At 39.4% G+C, this 19,595-nt stretch overlaps 2 protein-coding genes across 2 annotated transcripts in view; both read left to right on the forward strand.

Annotated features, from left to right (window-relative positions):
• LOC144646284 (uncharacterized) overlaps positions 1 to 15,616 on the forward strand; it is a 29,231-nt gene extending 13,615 nt beyond the window's left edge. Inside the window, exon 2 of the mRNA XM_078505817.1 lies at positions 15,476 to 15,616. The gene's annotated coding sequence lies outside the window, so the exon portion shown is untranslated. The remainder of the gene's footprint in view (positions 1 to 15,475) is intronic.
• LOC144645961 (uncharacterized protein KIAA1958-like) lies at positions 5,061 to 5,858 on the forward strand. The gene has a single exon (XM_078505472.1). It carries the CDS (start codon positions 5,061 to 5,063, stop codon positions 5,856 to 5,858), a length of 798 nt encoding a protein of 265 aa, XP_078361598.1.
• Positions 15,617 to 19,595: the final 3,979 nt, after the last annotated feature.

The following is a 19,595-nucleotide window of genomic DNA, read 5'->3' on the forward strand; positions in this document are numbered from 1 at the left end:
ATACGACATAGAAAACCTTTTGAAAAAATCAACGGGGTAGTCTCTTACGTGTTATCTAAAAAGTCACATCGGACATATTTATTTTAAAAGACAGTGAAGTTATAAAGCTGACAACAAAATGTCATGAAGAGCTGTCTAAACTATTAAAGGAACCCTCCACTGCTTTTCCAAGTATCGCTTAAAATGTTTCAAATGTGCCTATAATAGATCCTATATTAATAAAATGACTTACCTAGCTATCTGATTTTTTTTTTATCAATTTTCAAAGTAGAACCTTTTAGCCTCTTCGAAATTCCCGCGGCGCCATCTTTAATAGCGCACAATGGACTGTGGGCATTAATGACGTTTTGTGGTTGCCATGTCGCAGATTTTGCCATGTATCACTGAACCTACAGTACTCTTTTATTCTCAAACACTACTCTTCTTTCTGGTGAATTTTAAAAATATCGGGCCACAAATAAAGAAACATTTTGAAAGAATCTAACGGCTTTTATTTACAGGCGAGCAAAACAAAGATCAACAGTTCAGTTCCACTTATCAAATTTATTTCACTTTTTTAGGTATACAATTGCTAAACGAAACGTAAGGCTCTGTTATGAATAAAAACACAGAGCATAGATGACCTTTTTGCATCATAGTGTACCTTTATCTTTCGACAAAAATGACAGCTCTTTAAAAACACACTGATGTCTTCGCAATCTTTATTTTGAAAAACAGAAAATAAAGTAGAAAAATTATACCTTATGCATAGTATTTGATGACAACTTTTAAGCGTAGAAAGAGTGCGTCCTCCTTACATGAAACACGTCAGGATTCTGCTTTACGTTTACCACGATTCATTCAAGTCAAAAGACTTTCAACCGAATTTTGCTGTGGCGTTTTAGGGAATGGGTGGTATGTTCAACTTGTTTTGTCTTGGGTAGCGATCTTAGAAATCGCTGTTTTCGTCTTTCGACCATATGTCATGATTGTCCAACTTTTTCCTTTTAAAGGTCAAATGAACAGAAATTTCGATTTTTTTTATTTTTTGCCCATGTGTTTATTAAGAGCCAAGTAAACATATCCCGAAGTTTCAAGGCAATCGGACAAGTTGAAAAATGCATTTTTCAGGCCTTCATAATCGTAGAGAGCTCGGAAAAATTGTCGGAAAATTGACGGAAATAAAAACTTGTGACGTCATAATTGGTGTTTTTGAAGACGACCGCAGACCGATTCCGCAGACCGAACGTTAGAATTTAAATAAATGTGTTTAGTGACATTTCAAGCAGTTATTTCGTTCTGTTCGGCCGTTTTTCAGTTCATTGATTGTTGTTTGTTGTTCAGAGACGCGCATTTTTTTAAATAAAATAGCTAAAGCTCAAAAATAGCTTAAAGTTTTGTTTGCTGTCGTTTTGCATAATCATGTGAGACATAGGTAGAATGCATGCTGGTATGAAAACAAATCAGGAATCTCTTCTGTTCTTCTCATTAGCATTTTACGCTAATGAGCAGAATCATCTGCACGTGCGTTAACTATGCACGTGCGTTTTGAATCTTGGTACACTTCAAAGCCATTCTCTGCCGAACAACAATGTGAAATGACGAAATTTTGCGTGCGGTCTGTGGAATCGGTCTGCGGTCGTCTTCATAAACACCAATTATGACGTCAAAAACTCGTTCCATTCCTTCCATTTCAGTGCGCAGTCATTCAAAAACGTTTTCGTGAAGCCTTCGGAAATATTTGTATTTTTTGCTGTTATTCACGCTTTAAGGTGGCTTCATATGGTTTATGACCGCGCGCGCTGATGATGCAAGCATTCGGAATCTTCGCGCGCGAGCTGAAGCGAGCTCAGACAAAAATGATCAACAACGGATTTATGTTAAACATTTCAAAGGATAACTTTATCCGTAATAGATTTCCATGGCCGTACAATGCTGTTTAATCTTCCAAAGATTATGAGTTTGTAGATTTTCTTCATGCAATTACATCAAACGCTCAGTAAACACTGTAATCGAGCGCCTAGTGGTTTCAACGTTGACGCATGTTCAAATAGCGATCTTGGATAATTTCTATTCTGCTGACGTTTTTGTTACAAATGTCTGGGGAAAAATGGCAACTTTCGTCTAGCTTTTCTTGAGTTTCCTTCAGTGAAATTTCGTAAAAGTTGGCAGAGAGAAAATAATTATTTTGCTTTATGTGGCGCTCGTTTTTTAGGAAAATCTATAAGACGTGTTTTTACGCAGAGGGAAAAGACACAAATTTGCAGATAACAAAAAATCTGCCTTAACAACCTTTACTTTTTTCCCGTTTACAATTTTTTTCCAGGTTGTATCCATGTACTGTAAAAATTTCAGAAGATTTCACTGAAGGAAATTGTAGAAAATAGCACTTAAAGCCAGCTAATCACTAAAAGACGTATTTGTTTGGGTAGTCTTAATTCTCGACTTAAACCCATTTTTTTAACAGAGATGGTTGTAGAACACTATTTCATCATTGCTAATCAGGCGGTGTTGGACACGGTTCACGTGAAATTTTTCGACCAATCATTTGTCACCGTGGTGGAAGCAATGGCGGACAATTTTGTCGCGGGATTTTGAGAAGGTCTCATCTTCTTCGTGCGATTCCGGCGAAACTTTTACGGTTGTTACGGATTATTTTATTGGAGCTGGAAGAATAATACCTAGGCCAGTCATCTGTCAAGTTCTGAATTAAGGGAAGCGATTTTTCTCTCAAAACTAGTCGATTAAAATCATGCCATATGGTAAAGGGTTGTTTGGCGCAAGCGTTCGACGTCGATGAACATTTGCTCATTTCTTGACAAACAAGGATCAGTACTGTAGATTATTTTTGCATAGAACTTAAGTTCGATAGTTGAACTTTAAGAAAAGTACGGTGGGCCCGGGAGGGCCCCGCCGTTTTAACGGTCAAATTTAGACTTGAAGTTATGGGTTTTTTCCTTGATATGTGCCGCAGTCAGCTCTAATGATCTAGTTCTATTTTATTGCGGGCCCAAGAGAGGCCCGCAACCCTAATCTTGACAGTGACCAGCGGATTGCATATTACGCGTGCGCGCCACGTTTATAAAGGCTATCTGCAAACCGGAAGTTGAAAATTTTGTTCTTCCACTAAGAACGATCGGAATGCAAAAATGTGTCAATCATGACAGTTTGTCGTAACACCGGAAGAGAAAAATCTTGTCTCCAAGAGCGATAAGAATGCGAAAAATCAACAGTTTGTCACATTAGATCGAGGCTTCTGTCTTGCAGACATTACATTTTGCAGACGTTGTTTTATAGGTGTTGATTTTGAGAAGATCTGCTGTGATTGTATCACAGATAAACTACGGCAAAGCGAATGATTCCAACAACGGTTATTCTCGAGAAATTCCTTATAACACTGACAACAAAGCGAGTTTGCCGACGGAGGAAAATCACATCTCAATTCACACCGCGTGCTCGACTACACTTCGCAAAACTGTCAATCAAAAAAGCAACTCTGATTGGTTCGAGGCAATAGGAAACGAAAAAACATTCGTGACTTAAGCGTGACGCGTTACTCGACCTTACTCGGAATAATTTTCTTTTGTCCAGTGATTTAAAAACACTTCCCTTCAGTACCTTCTCTAAACTGCATCGAGGCCCGCACTTTCTAACCTGTGGTTACCACTAGTTGTAGTGTAATAAGATCAGTCCTTGAATATTCATGCCAGTTGTTTCACAGCAGCCTTCCTGGCTATCTGTCAGAAGAATTAGAGCGCATCCAGAGGCGTGCAATGCGTATAATTTTCCCAAATCCAGGATACAGAAAGGCATTAGAAGAGGCCGGTATCCCCACCCTAGCTGGTAGGCGTGATTGGCTTTCTAAGAGTCTATTTAATGACATTGTAACTACAAAAAACCACAAACTTGTCAATCTGCTGCCTGAAAGACCAACCAACAGCCACCAACTTCGGAATAAGAGAGTGTTCAACACGCCTGTTTGTAAGACGGACCGTTTTAAAAATTCTTTTATTATAGACAATAGTTTAAATTACATTGTATAGATCGTTTTTAATAGTTTTTAATATATTTTAATGTAAATAGCATTTAATATTTTTTAAATCTTGTAATATATAAAGTTTTAATACATTTACACGTAATTCAGTCTAAGGACTGCCAAGTGTAAAAGTTTTTTAATAATAAACGATATTTCTTCTTCTTCTTCTTCTTCTTCTTCTCCTCAGTTCTCTTCCATTTCGCGGCATTTTGCGGGAGTTGATGGTGTGATTTATGTCGATGTTCTTACAGGACAAGGGCTTAATTTGGTACTCCCGTTGATGTGTATTTATATTTTAATGTTCACTTGCCATTTTTGTTATTGTAGCGTTTATATCATCCTTTTGTTTGGCCGATATTCGGCATGTCGGAGCGATTGCCCAGCCACAAGCAGTTGAACTATAATGCTCCCGCAGTCCCGCAGTCGACGAATAATTATCCTTCGCTCAACATGCTTTATGAACGAGAAATACACATGTATTCCACTTATCCTTCGCGCAACACGCTTTGGTAAGAACGAGAAATTTGCATGTATTCCACTTATACTTCGCGCACCCGCTTTAAGAACGAAAAATATACACGTACAGTGAAACCTCGATTTAACGAAGTGCCAAGGGACTGTGGAAATGCGTTCGTTATATCGAGGGTTCGTTATATCGAAAACCTCGATATAACGAATTTGCGGAAAAACAACCAAAGTGTTCGTTATATCGAGGTATACTGATTCGATTTAGCGCCCGGGGCGCTTAATTACTTTTGGCACCTCAAGGGAGGGCGCTTATTCGAGACAGGGCGCTTATTTAACATTTTGAGAAACAACCAAATGTATCTAACAATAACAGGAACTGTAACAGTTAGAAATTGTTAACAGTTCAGTTACTTTTATTATAACATAGAGGGCAAAATTACTGAATGCTGATTGGCTAAGACAGAGGGCATTTTTCCTTAATTTTGGTAATTGCCCCGGGCAAAATTACTTGTTATTAATTGCTCTTTGGTTGCTTAGCAACGGTGAAAAATTTCTTTGTTTGCTTTTTTTTTAAACAATGGCGGCTCGTTTCGAGGCGGTGGACGATGGATTTATCGAAGAACTCAGGCAAATGAGCGAAAATGCAAACACCAAAAAAAGCACAGAACACTGGAAGAACGTTTTCGTGAAGTGGGCGACTGAAAGAAAGCAGGAAAAAAGTCTAGAAGAGTACGACTGCGAAGCGCTGGACAAAACACTGTCGCAGTTTTATGCCGAGCTACGAAAAGAAAACGGAGAAGAATACGAGCCGGATTCGCTTAAAGTAATGCAAGCTGCTCTCGAGAGATACTTGAAGACGAAGTCCTACCCGAAATCTATAATACGAGATAGAGAGTTTCTAAATTCAAGGAAAGTACTGGAAGGAAAAGCGCGAAAACTTAGAGAGCAAGGAAAAGGTAAGCGACCGAACCGAGCCAAAAGTTTGACGACTGAAGAAGAAGAAATCCTCTGGCAGAACGGCCAGCTTGGCAGTGAAACTCCCCGTGCCCTGAGTAACACAATGTGGTGGTTGTTGACCCAGCACTTCGGCCTACGAGGGCGACAAGAGCATCACCAAATGAAGGTTAAAGATTTTTGCCTGCAGAAGGACGACGGTGGAAATGAATTTCTAACTTTCTCCGAGGGACTTACAAAGACGAGGCAAGGAGGACTAAGCGTAAAACAACGATTAGTTACTCCAAAAATGTTTGCCACTGGAGGAGAAAGGTGCCCCATCAAGTTATTCAAGCTCTACATGGAAAGGCGACCGACAGAAATAAAATCGCAAGGCCCATTTTACCTGTCGGTTATTGATAACCCGGTTTCAGCCGTGTGATACAAGAAAACACCAATGGGCAAAAACAGCATCAACACCATAATGAAGAAAATGAAAGAAAACTCACCGCTTCAAGATGTATGTCCTGAGAAGAAGATCACAAACCACAGCGCTAGAAAAACGGTGGTGAAGAAACTGAAGAGTTCCGGCGTTCCAAAGTGTGAAATAAAGAACATCACAGGCCATACATCCGCCCAAGGACTCGACGACTACGACTCAGGAGACGAGCTAGAACAGCAGCTGATTTCAGGAATCACTGACAACAGTGGTCCGCCCCAAAGAAGTGTCTTGAGACAGCTGAATGCACCAAATTCGTTCCCATTTGCAGCTTCATGTGGATCCAGCCAGCCTGTTTACAACTTCAGCCATTGCAGCGTCACTTTGAATATTGCGGGAGATCATTCAGCCCAGAAAAGCTCAAGCAGCAGCGGCGCTAAGCGTCCTTTTGACTCTGAGTAACTTTTAAAACTTTTGTGTGACTTTTTTACGTTTGGAAAACATAAAAAGGCTTAACTTTGCCTAGAAAGCATTAAAATTTCATTGATGGAAAACGTTTTTCGGCAGGCCTGGTTTCTGTGTTTTGTCGTTGTTGCGCAAAAATAAAATTTCATTCAGCTGATTTGTGCATTTCACAACTTATTGACGTTAACTGATCATTGAAATGGGTTCCTACGAAATTGCGCAACAGCGCGCATTTTCTAATAAAAAAGAGAAAATTTTGCCCTCTATGTCATAAACAAGTAATCACATGTTTCCTCGTAAAATTAAGGATTAATATCACTTGTGTTTTCAGAAGTGCGACGAGGGCAATTTCTGCAACTTCTGAAAACACAAGTGATATTAATCCTTAATTTTACTCGGCCCCATGCGATTACCTATACAAATAAATGTTCATTTAAACAGTAAATATATACATAAACTGTACGGAGAACGGTCAGGTGTTTATCTAGTTAACGTCAACGACTTTAGTAGGGGAAGTTATCCACAATAGGGGCACTTATTAGAATACGGGTGCTTATTGGAATAGGGGCGCTTATTTACAAAAACACATTCGAAGGGGGGCGCTTATTCGGAAGGGGGCGCTTATTGGAAGGAGGGCGCTAAATCGAATCATTACGGTAGTTAATAATTGTTTTTCACGCTGTTGCGTTGCACTACCCAGCATTTAATGATCTGAACGACTGTCAAAAATAACCTTTGTGCTTTAATGTCTAATACCCACAAAGGTATGGACATATGTCTTCGAAGTTGTCTTCCTATTAGGATTTAAGCATTTTCATCCTTGTTGGTCTGTTCTACATTCATCTTTTGTCGCTTGTTAACTGAAATTCGTTATATTGGGGTACATTTTACGTTTGGGCTTCCGGATTGTGTTCGTTATAACGAGGATTTCGTTATATCGAGGTTCGTTATATCGAGGGACTGTTCCATACATTTTACTGTAACTTTGGCCGGGCTGAAGAATATCGTTCGTTATACCGAGGACTTCGTTATATAGAGGTTCGTTAAATCGAGGTTCCACTGTTTTCCACTTATCCTTCGCGCAACATGCTTTAACAATGAAAAATATGCATGTACTCCACTTATCCTTCGCGCAGCACGCTTTAAGAACGATATATATATGTGTTCCACTTATCCTTCGCGCAACTCGCTCGAAGAACGAGAAATATGCATGTGTTCCACCTACCTATTCAAGAAGACGAACATTAAGTGTTTAAATCATCATTTTGTTTCGCTGATACTCGGCATATTATATCAAAACGGCCGTTGGGCCCTCCAAGTAAAACAACCCAGCAAAAATCCATCAAAAACCACGATAGGGCGAACTGCGTTGGCCAGTAGTACATCGACGTACTTCATACATAACTCAGAAATGAGTCGTTCCGCCGTAAAATGTCGCCTTTATGAATCCAGCAATACGCATCTATGATCATCTATAGGTGCTACTAGGCTCGCGAAAGATTTGATATGGATTTTCTACGATATTTTTTTCAGCATTGGAATATCTTCGCAAAGCGAGAAGATGTTTACAGATCGGCGATCAGACGATAATAAGTGCAATTGAAAATTTCTTCCGGCATGCTTTGCGAGTCGTGTCCAACACCGCCTGATTGCTGCAAAATCACATTTCAAAGTATGACACTACCGCGCGCCACATCATATATGATTACCCTATGGAGCCACCATAAGGCTCGGAAAGCAAAAATTTTTCTTCATTTTACTCAATAATGGATAGTTTTAGCGTTTGGTTGGTTAAAATGGCATTTTGAAATTTCTGTTCATTTGACCTTTAAATTGTCCTGTTGTGGCCGCCAGATTTGGCCTGAAGAGATATATTTTCCATAACAGAAACCTAGCTACGGTGTCGTCAGGTACAACAGTAACCTACTTTATGATAATTCAGTGTATGAGGAGAGATTTGCTGTTAAAAAACAGTTGACTGAATTAAAATTAAAGTGATAATATGAAAACAAATTATTAAAAGAAATTTAGTTTTAAAAGGTACTTGTGTGTTTAAATATTACATTGGACTAGAGTTCTATCTCCAAGCAAATTTATTAATAATAATTTTCTCTTAAAATAACGTTTTATTTATTTTGAAAAACAGAAAATAAAGTTAAAAAAAATGTTAATATTATCCTTATACATAGTCTTTGATGACAACTATTATCTTCCGGACTTAAGTGGTCACCAATACAGATATTAATATATAAAGTGCTCATGTCCTAACGTGTTTTAAGCGTAGAAAGAGTATGTCCTCCTTATATGAAACTCCTCTGGATTCTGTTCTACGCTTCCCGTATTTACCATGGTTCATGCAAGTCAAAAGACTTTCAACCGAACATTGTATATTGTTGTGGCTTTTTGTGGAATGAGTGGTGTTTTCAACTTGTTTTTGTTATGGGTAGTGATCTTGGAAATCGCTGTTTTCATCTTTCGACCATATCTCATGATTTTCCAACTTTTTCCTTTTAAATTGTCCTGTTGTGGCCGCCAGATTTGTCCTGAAGAGATATATTTCCATAACAGAAACCTAGCTACGGTGTCGTCAGGCGAAACAAAACATCGAAATTCACATGACTGCATTGCTTTTCTTCTTGGTATTGCATCCTTATGTCGAATACCTTTAGTCACATAATTAGTTTAAAAGGAACGTCTCCTTATCTAGCCTGCAATTTAAATAAAGTTCACAGAAAGCTACAGCAGATTCTTTTACTGTATTATAGCAGCGTTTTGCCAGCAAGTATGGAAATAGTGAAGCAAAAAAGGAAGAACTCTAAATGAATAAATTATTCCTGGTTAATTGATAGATTCCCTGGGCGCCATCAATGTGCATAGAATTTTTGGTGAGAATTTTCGACAAATGAAACAGTGCAAATCTTCCCATCACGTAAACGGAACGGAAAGGAGCTGTTCCTTCTGAAAATTCCCGTTTTGATAGAACTGCGAATAGCCTGGGTCTAAAAAAACCATGGCGATCAAAGGTGAAACTTTCCCATATTATCCTCCTTCTTCATAAAGACTTGAAAAAAGTTCAACGGAAAAAACCTCGCTCTAAGAGAAGCAACGACCTTTATCTACACTCGACATGAATTTTGAATAAATTTGAATCGATTAAACAGGTAGATTTTAGCGTTCTTATAGGTTCAGTCGTTGACCTTGCTCTGCCAACGAACGGTCTGCTTGTCGAGCAAATGTCACTTTTCCAATACAGATATTAATATAGTGCTCATGTCCTAACGTGATTAAAGCGTAGAAAGAGTACGTCCTCCTTATATGAAACTCGTCAGGATTCTGCTCTACGTTTCCCGTATTTACCATGGTTCATGCAAGTCAAAAGACTTTCAACCGAACATTGTATATTGTTGTGGCTTTTTGGGGAATGAGTGGTGTTTTCAACTTGTTTTTGTTATGGGTAGTGACCTTGGAAATCGCTGTTTTCATCTTTCCACCATATCTCATGATTTTCCAACTTTTCCCTTTTAAATTGTCCTCTTGTTACCGCCAGATTTGTCCTGAAGAGATATATTCCATAACAGAAACCTAGCTACGGTGTCGTCAGGCGAAACAAAACATCGAAATTCACATGACTGCATTGCTTTTCTTCTTGGTATTGCATCGTTCGGTCGAATACCTTTTGTCACATAATTAGTTTAAAAGGAACGTCTCCTTATCTAGCGTGCAATTTAAATAACGATTATTTGTTTTCATTCTATACGGACTTCAAATGTTCACGGTTACGTGCCGGTTCAGTTATTCGGACACCAGCTTGAAGGGTTAGCTTTCCAATACGTTCACCTGTTATTTCAGGTCTCAGAACAGCTGGAAGTTCACAGAAAGCTACAGCAGATTCTTTTACTGTATTTTAGCAGCGTTTTGCCAGCAAGAATGTAAATAGTGAAGCAAAAAAGGAAAGACTCTAAATGAATAAATTATTCCTGGTTAAGTGATGGATTGCCTGGGCGCCATCAATGTGCATCTGAGAGTTTTCGGTGAGAACTTTTCGACAAATGAAGAAACGCAAATCTTCCCATCACGTAAACGGAACGGAAAGGAGCTGTTCCTTCTGAAAACTCCCTTTTTGATGAAACTGCGAATAGCCTGGGTTAAAAAAAAAACATGGCGATCGTTGGTGAAACTTATTATATTCCTTCTTCATAAAGGCTTGAAAAAAGTTCAACGGAAAAAACCTCGCTCTAAGAGAACCAATTTGAATAAATTTGAATCGATTAAACAGGTAAATTTTAGCGTTCTTATAGGTTCAGTCGTTGACCTTGCTCTGCGAACGAACGGTCTGGTTGTAGCAAATGGCACAGTAAATTCTTCGTTCAAATCGAGAAAACAGAAAAAGAGGAATACCTCTGAAGGTATTTTTTTCCGAAAAAATTCCAGTGGAAAGGCCCTTTCCATCTGATTTCTCACAGAAACAACCGGTTTTTCCATACAAAAGGAAAGCGTTCTCTAACTCGGTGCTGATCTCATTAATACACTGGCATGGAATGTGAAATCAATAAAATCGTTACCATTTCTTGCCGACTTCCAAATTCAGTCAATGCAAATAACATGTATAGATTCGGAAACGACAATTGTAAACTAAATCAATAGATGTATGTCCTTCCGTCCAATTTCTCTTGCTGTCTATATTCTTCGAAACTTGTTTAGTCTGTTTGATCGCGATGGAAAGGTCGATTTCCACACCAACCTAGTCTTAATTGCCTTCTTTGCCTAAAGGAGACTATGAGAAAACACTGAAATCGGGCCACTGAAAAGAGTTTTCTTCCTCAAAGCTATAAAAGTTTAAGTCTCTATATATTTTTTTATGAAAGATAAATTACAACGCAATTTACAGATTTGTCCTCAGCAGACCGTTTGAAGAGATATTTTCGATAGCAGAAACCTACCGACGGTGTCGCCAGGCGGAACAAAACTTCCATGTTCGCAACTTTCACACTTTTTTGAAATCCACGTGACTGTATTGCTTGTCTGCTTGGTATTAACGGTAACGAATATTTGTTTTCCTCCTGTTCAGACTACGTGTAACAACTGTTCGATTTCGCGCCGGCTCGACTGTTCGGACACCAGCTTCAAGGGTTAGTTCTCGAATGCGTTCACCTGTTATTTCAGGTCTCAGAACCAGGGGGTGGCACTCTGTTTATATTTGTTCAGCTGATTTTACAACCCTACACAATCTAGACACCGAAAATCCCTACCCTATCCCAGACGTACTTTTTTAGAACTGAATCATTATTAGTGTTTTTATTGGAAAATCATCGATCTTTCAACAACGTTGCCGCGATGATTTTATTTACGTTTAGGAAAGGCTCTTTCTCTTCCGAGTTTCTATTTCTATTCGGAACTTAATTCTTTATACCACCGATCACTTTCCCGGCAAATGACACCCTACTCTAAACCAAAACTCTCTGATTTATATACACTATCTCAGACTAAAATGCTTGAAAACCAAGCCCTTCACGGCGGCACATACCTATATAGCCATATATGGGTGTGCCCCCTCCCCGTGTCTCAGAACAGCTAGAAGATGACAAAAATCTTTTGTTTTATCTCAGCTGGTGATCGCAGGTCTCATCGGTTTTCAATTTTGTTTGACACATATTACCTCAGCTGAAAAACTACTTTACCTCATTGTAAATTACCAAATATTACCTCACTGAAAACGATCTATTCGATTCGATTCCTCTTGTTTCAAACTTCACTGTCGATTGCTGAGTTCCTGAACGATCATGAATAAGCTGCAGTTGGTCGCAGCGATTGTTTTCATTATGGTGTATTCCAGCACCGTTTTAGCCAGCGAGAATGGAAATAGCGAAGCAGAACAGGAAGAAGTTCCAAGTGAATACATTTTTCTTGGTAACGTAATGGACGACGTTTCTGCCATTGAACTTCTTCATCGGCAAACCGAGATGATCTACCAACTTAACGTGCCAAAATACCTAGATGAAATAAAAGCTACTTCCCCTAATCTCCAAAAGCAGTTTGACGATAAAGATTTTGCAGTTGTTGGTTCACTTGCGACACTGGATGCCGCCATAACATTTGGCGAAGGAATAAAAAATCTCAAGGTAATACGTGACGACACGGCAGCTGGATTTGAAGGTCGTCCCAATCCTGAGAACGGCAAGTTACACAACCGTGTTCAAAGACTGAACTTTTTGCGCAATGTTGTCTGGCTTTTAAAGGAAAAACTGAAATCTGGAGTGGTCACTGCCGATTCTTCTTTGATGGATAAGCTTAGGGAGGCACAGACGTGGCTTTCAACCCAGACTGGAGGGCACTTGGGTCAAGGAATGACAGCTGTTCTTGAAAAAGTTGGAATAATGGACAAGTTAAAAGCAAAATGGGGCGCCGGCTCTCTTAAATTCAGAAGCTTTTCGGCCGCCGCTGCCAACGGACTTGACTTCGTGATAAATGGGTATAACACTGTGGTTAATTCAATAGCAGTAAATCAAGAAGTGACGGATGCTAACATCCTTGCTCTAAGTAGTTCTGTAACTGCAATGGCTGGCGATATAGCGATGGGTGTCTCTCAAATATTGGCAACCAGTGCCAAAGTAGCAAGCGTTGCTGGACCTATTGGGAATGCCGTAGCTGCTACCCTGTATATCGCATCGTATGCTACCGGAGTTGCATCAGGAATGGTAGGTCAGGAGGACCTAGAGCCAAAGGATTATGTCAAAATATTTCTAGCGCCTCTCATCCCATCTCCGGATTTTGCATCTATGGTGGAGATATTCGACGCGCACGCCAAGGGAGACATATTCCACGCTTACTACATACTGATGACGCAAACAACGCCTGCAGCTTTCTATATCGTGGCTAAAGCAATTAAGGATGTGGAAACTGGATCGAATGAGCTGACAAAGTATACAGCATTTGTAGAGTTTTTAAGACTGGCCCATTTGATTGAAAAACGGGATGAGTTTTCCGACAAACTCAAGGAAAGTATGAAGACAATCATCCAGGACATCAAACCAAAGAAATTCCTTTTCGCTTATCCTGCCGTGTTTTCTGATGACGCAGAAAGTGGAGAGTATAAAGCTACAGGTTGGTCTAACTCACAAACCTTAAAACGTGACTTTGAAATCACAGCTGAGCTGGAAAACAAGATTGTATTCTTTGCTACGTACAATGAAAAATTTGCCAAACCATATGAGTGTCGTGATGCTGCTGCTCAAGGTTATACATTTTGTCCCAGCGTTGTCGAACGCGGAGATAACGGGCTGATCTTTCTGGGAAATAACGACTTGAAGGACAAGGTAATATTGGAAGTAAACACTGAAGCTTACGGGATGGGAGGAGACGATTGCTTTGAAATGAAGGCGTCAAGTAAAGGAATAGTTAAGATAGACGGAGGAGCGGGAAGTGATACCATTAACACATACAATTCTCACTGGGAAAGCAAAAGCTATCTTTCTGGTGGTGGCCCTGAGAGAGACACCATCCAAGGAGGGTTTGGCAAGGACATTATTTCTGTTGACAACGACGAAGTGACCGATGGTGGTGGAGATAACATCTTTCTGGTAGAAGGAAGTGGTAATGATGATATCCAGGTTGGACCTGGAGCAGACCTCGCTATCATCAGGAAATCAGCTGGCACTGTGGCGTTCTCCATGCACGACGAGACACTAGATCTGCAAAAGCCAAAAAGAATAGCGTACGACAGCGATGCCAGGCTGACTCATGGCCGTGAAAACAATGCAGAGAAAGATGTCATCAAAGGAAGTAACACGCATCACGATGTTCTTAGCATGACAAACTACAAGCCAGATATAAGGTCCTCACGATCATCTCACCCGGAAATAGTGCTCCTCAATGAAGGAACGACCATTGACGAATACCTACGTCAAATTTTAGATATATACCGTGACAACGGTGAAGTATTTTCTAGTGCTTCTCCCTTGCGCTCTTTAAGGATCCATGATGCCCAACACATTTTTTACGAAGATATTGAGAGATTCGAGCTGAGCAAACATTGCTTCAATTTCCTGCTGCTAAAAAACGATGTGCATACAAGTATCACGCATGAAGTCATTGGAGGTGCATTGGACGATTTTGTGGTCAACTTGGTAGACGACATCGCGCTGATGGCGCAGATGGGAACTGGTGCCAACCGGCTGTACTCTGGTTCAGAAAATGACGCCTACTCTGTCATCCTTGATGATTCGAGCGATATAATCTACGACCGGGGTGGTGAAAATATCGTCGCAATCACGCTAGAAGACGGCATGAAGCTCCAAGACGTGGAAATCATGCGGTGGAGTGATAACCGTTACAAAATATGTAAGAAAGGCGGTTCTCCGTTCAGTCCGTTACTCGAGTACGTGTTTCACAGCCCCAACAACGAGCAAGACAAGGTTCAGTTCCTTTTCAAGGACAACACAGGTAAAGAAGTCGTGTTCAAGATGCTACCAAGGCCCATGTATATCATTGATAGATTTCTCGACCGCCAAGATATCGCTGAGTATCATAAAGGGTACGAATTTCTTTGCAAATATAGGGATATAATATTGTTTCTCTCCTCAGCAAAAGGGGAGACTCTCAATATTGCGGAATGCAAGCACAAAGATCATGCTCCAAAAAAGAACTCGAGAAAATCTTTTAAAGCCAAGCATGCAAAGCATCACTAAAATAAAACAGGAAAACGAGAAAACAAATATTCGAATTTGGTGATATATCAGATCAATAATGCAAGGAATGCAAGCACAAAGATCATGCTCTAAAAAAGAAATCGAGAAAATGGAAATGTAAGTTTTGAGCAAATGGAACTGTAAGTTTTCTGTCATACCGGGAAAACGGAAAAAGAGGAATACCTCTAAAGGTATTGCTTTGTTTCCGAAAACAATTCTAGTGGAAAGGCCCTTTAGTTTCACTAAAATAAAACAGAAAAACGAGAAAACAAATAATCGAATTTGGTGATATATCAGATCAATAACGTCAACAAAGGTTTTAAATTAAAATTATTCTTAGTAAGATACAGTAGCAGTTTTGGACTAGAATATGAACAGTCAATGCAATCATTGAATAACCATTTTCATGTAAGCGTGCTGCCAAGTTAAATGGTTTGATGGTTTGATAATTGATGTAATGTAATTGAAAAGGTATAAATGTTCATTTCCTTGAGATGATGTATTGTTTCCCATCACTCTAGAATCTAGTAGGGTAGTAATGGAACAGTGTTCTGACTGTGCTGTAAAACCTTTAAATTCTTGATTATACTTAATAAACTGAAATTCTGTCAATGAGCTTTATTGCTTCTAATTCATTACGACCCTATAGCTTGTGAACAGGCTCGCTGGTCGAGGATCGGGCGAAGGGAAAGCAGGATAAAAACGCTCGGCTTGCCTCGCTCGCCGATTTTCTTTCTTCTGTTCGACTCCAAAACCGGACCAACACTCGGTGTCTAAGAATAACTAGGAGAACATCTGCAAATGGTTAGATCACTTCTAGTCTTCTAAGATAAGGGCGATAAACCGTAGGCCCCGTCTCCTGCATCTTCAGTGTTATGGTCAGCAGGGGACGTTAAGGAACCCACACAGTTATCGTAAAGAGTAAAGCACGAAGTTTCCAGTGTTGTGGCATGGTCTTTACCTAACTGCCTCCTTCACAGGCTTTTCCAAGGCCGATTGAGCGTGGATTCTGATAGAGAGTCGCGAGTGGGAGGATCCCAACGATCGCGAGCGACTGGGGAGGAGGCAGTTTACCTAATGCACTGTCTAGGTTAAGGGGGAAGGGAGACATTATCCGATTGAAGCTACTCTAAAAGTTTTATTCGTCCAAGCAAATCTCCATGAAATCCGAAATTTAGTCCCATTGCTCTATTTCGAACATGAAATCCAATGATTTGAAAAGACGACTTAAAAATTACACACCCCTGCCGTTCTCTACAAATTGGGTTTCACGGGCCGTCAGTTGAAACTCTTCGGCTATAACGACTACCTTGAAATAAGATAAACTGGCCGTTGAGGAGAGAAGGCCTTTCAGACGCAAGTAACTTGCGTCTTCTTGCGTCTCCGTTTTGCCAGGCCTTAAAGGGACAGTGTCACCATAATTTGGTGCTACTTAAGAATGCAATGAAGGTTTTGGTAAGAATTGGAAATCCACTTATAGTGGCCTGGCATATTGCTAAAACGTACTGATTACGTCTATTCACACTTTGAAGAATGAATTTATGCCTTTCTATGTCGTTCAAAGGTTACTTTGTTGATCACTGAGTGCATCCTTGTAATTCCATCATAGTTTAAGAACGGCCGACTGTAAGGGCCGAGATCTTTCCGTCAGCGAGATCTTTCCGTCATTTGGCGAATTGCTCATATTTTGCCCAAAGATACCCTTTGGTAAGACATTTGTAAAAATCATTTTTAAAAGTTCCAGCGATTTTTTTATACTTTTTTCCATAATAATAATAATAAAAAGCATCTTCCTCGGAGTGACGAATTTCTCTTGCTGTCACAATTCTTGGAAACTTAATTAGTTTGTTTAATCGGGATTAAATTTTAAGGTCGACTTGCACACCAACCTTCAGTTCTTGCCTAAGAGAAAACATTGTAATTGGGACATTAAACAGAGTTGTCTTCCTCAAAGCTTTTAACGTTAAAAGGGACTGTGTCACGGCAGAGTTAAGTTTATTTCATCAAATTTTGCCAAATATTTGCTGTGAAACTTAATGTTTGCAACGAATTTAATTCTATGGACCTAAATGACAAAGCCATATATAGCTTTATTGCAACCAAATGTGTGTCCCGGGCGTTATAACTTAAAGTTTCAAACAATCGAGACTATCTTTGAAAACTGTCCAGCCCAAAAATATTTAAAAAAACGAAATCGCAATACATTTCAATCTTCGTCCGACTTTTGGCCGTGCATACTTTGATATTTGTTGTGTTATTGAATTGTTCCTTCACCGTTTTAAGAGTTTATTTTTATATTTCACCAAATTTGATGGTCATTTCTTACATGACCAAATTTACCTGTGGCACAGTTCCTTTAAGTTTAAATATTTTTTTTTATGAAATATCAATTACGACACAGAAGACATACGACATAGAAAACCTTTTGAAAAAATCAACGGGGTAGTCTCTTACGTGTTATCTAAAAAATCACATCGGACATATTTATTTTAAAAGACAGTGAAGTTATAAAGCTGATAACAAAATGTCACGAAGAGCTGTCTAAACTATTAAAGGAAACCTCCACTGTTTTTCCAAATATCGCTTAAAATGTTCCAAAATGTGCCTATAATAGATCCTATTATTAATAAAATGACTTACCTACAATCCAAGACAAAAGTCCTGGGACACTTAACCACTTCGACGAAAAATTGACATTGTATTGACCTCCCCCTCCCCACCCCCAATTCAATGTTGGTTTCTATCCATCATACCGTGGGACAATATCTCAACATTGTTTTGGGGGGAAAGGGGGGCTCGGAAAATTAAACAATGCGTTCTTAATGCAAAGGGAATGGTCAATGAGCACTTTTTGTTTAAGTGTCCCATGGATTTTTGTCTAGGATTGTATTTGTGTGCGAAAAAAATCGGGATTGTCTTTGCGTCCGAAAGAAGGTTGCATAGGTTTAAAATATGTTTGTTCTAGCAGTTATTTGCACAAATGTTTGTGAACAGTTACAGCATGTAACAAGAAAGCTCTATTTGGAGTTCTTTTCGAGCCACAAAGTGTAGCTGATGGAATCCGTTCCTTGGGAGAAATTGACTGTTTTTTCTGTTGCTTTCTTTTGTGAGTCTTTGAGCGCCCAAATACAAGCTTTGCGAACTCTTTTCAGTATAACATGGTACACTAATGTCAGGGATCGTTATTGATTTCCATCTTTATTATTATTTGCCAAGAAACAGCGCCTAAGTGTTCAAAACCATCATATTTCCTCTCAGAACTGTAAGTACCCTGAACAGTGCTCGACCGGAAACGCAACAGTACTCGCATGATTCTTTGGGCTAAAATATTTAGAACGTGCTCATTTTCATTGGGTTTTCATCTCAGCATATCAAGAATAGTGTATTCAATGCCATGACGTTCGATAGTTGTAACTGGTTCTTCGTTTAATCACTGTTTTAACAGTACTCACTCGTAAACCAAGAGTAGAATAATTAGCATATATTATTTATCTCAACGCTTGTTCACCGAGTACTGTGAGAAATTGAGCAAAACGTTTAGCATCGTTTATGAATACTTCATAAAGGATTCCTATTTGAATATTCAATCGGTTTACCTGCGTTTCACGCATATATTTCTGAGCTAGGGCATAAAAAAGCGGAAAACAGTGGCGAGTACTGTTGTGAGAAATGTTAGCGTATCTCATTATCTCATTACAACAGAACAGTGGCACTTATCTTCGTGTCAAATTTCAGCTGAACAGACATGTTCAATTATTAACAGCCAAAAGAATGGTTTCTTTTCAATGACCAAAAAGAGATTTGCCTGTTTGAGAAGAAAAATCGCTGTAGAAACCCTGTCAAGTTTGTTTTGTTGCGATAAGAAATCGTTTTGGGGGCTTTCCGACATAGTCCTCATGTCTGATAAGGCGATATATTTATCCCTATTGACTCGAATCTGTTCAAAAAGTGATGAGTTAATCGATTTTGTCACAAAACACTCTCCTCTTTATACAAAGATACAGTTAGAGCGACCACAAATCCGAATAAGCCCTGTTTCTCTGGCCTTTTTTTTAATAATTCACCCACCCCTCCCCCCTTATTTTCTGATGTCACGTGTCACGTCTTTTATGCCGTGGACCTAAATTTGCATTAAAACCGTTGATATTTCATTGAAATAATACATGTGCAATCGCGTTACAGCCCCAAATAGCGAGTTCAGTACCGAGCTCACAAATACAATCCAAGACAAAAGTCCTGGGACACTTAACCACTTCGACGAAAAATTGACATTGTATTGACCTCCCCCTCCCCACCCCCAATTCAATGTTGGTTTCTATCCATCATACCGTGGGACAATATCTCAACATTGTTTTGGGGGGAAAGGGGGGCTCGGAAAATTAAACAATGCGTTCTTAATGCAAAGGGAATGGTCAATGAGCACTTTTTGTTTAAGTGTCCCATGGATTTTTGTCTAGGATTGTAGTTATCTGATTTTTTTAATCAATTTTCAAAGTAGAAGCTTTTAGCCTCTTCGAAATTCCCGCGGCCGCCATCTTTAATAGCGCGCAATGGACTGTGGGCATTGATGACGTTTCGTGGTTGCTCGCTT

The sequence above is a fragment of the Oculina patagonica genome, chromosome 3 (assembly GCF_052425735.1).
Source record: "Oculina patagonica isolate OP01 chromosome 3, crgOcupat, whole genome shotgun sequence".
Lineage (NCBI taxonomy): Eukaryota > Metazoa > Cnidaria > Anthozoa > Scleractinia > Oculinidae > Oculina > Oculina patagonica.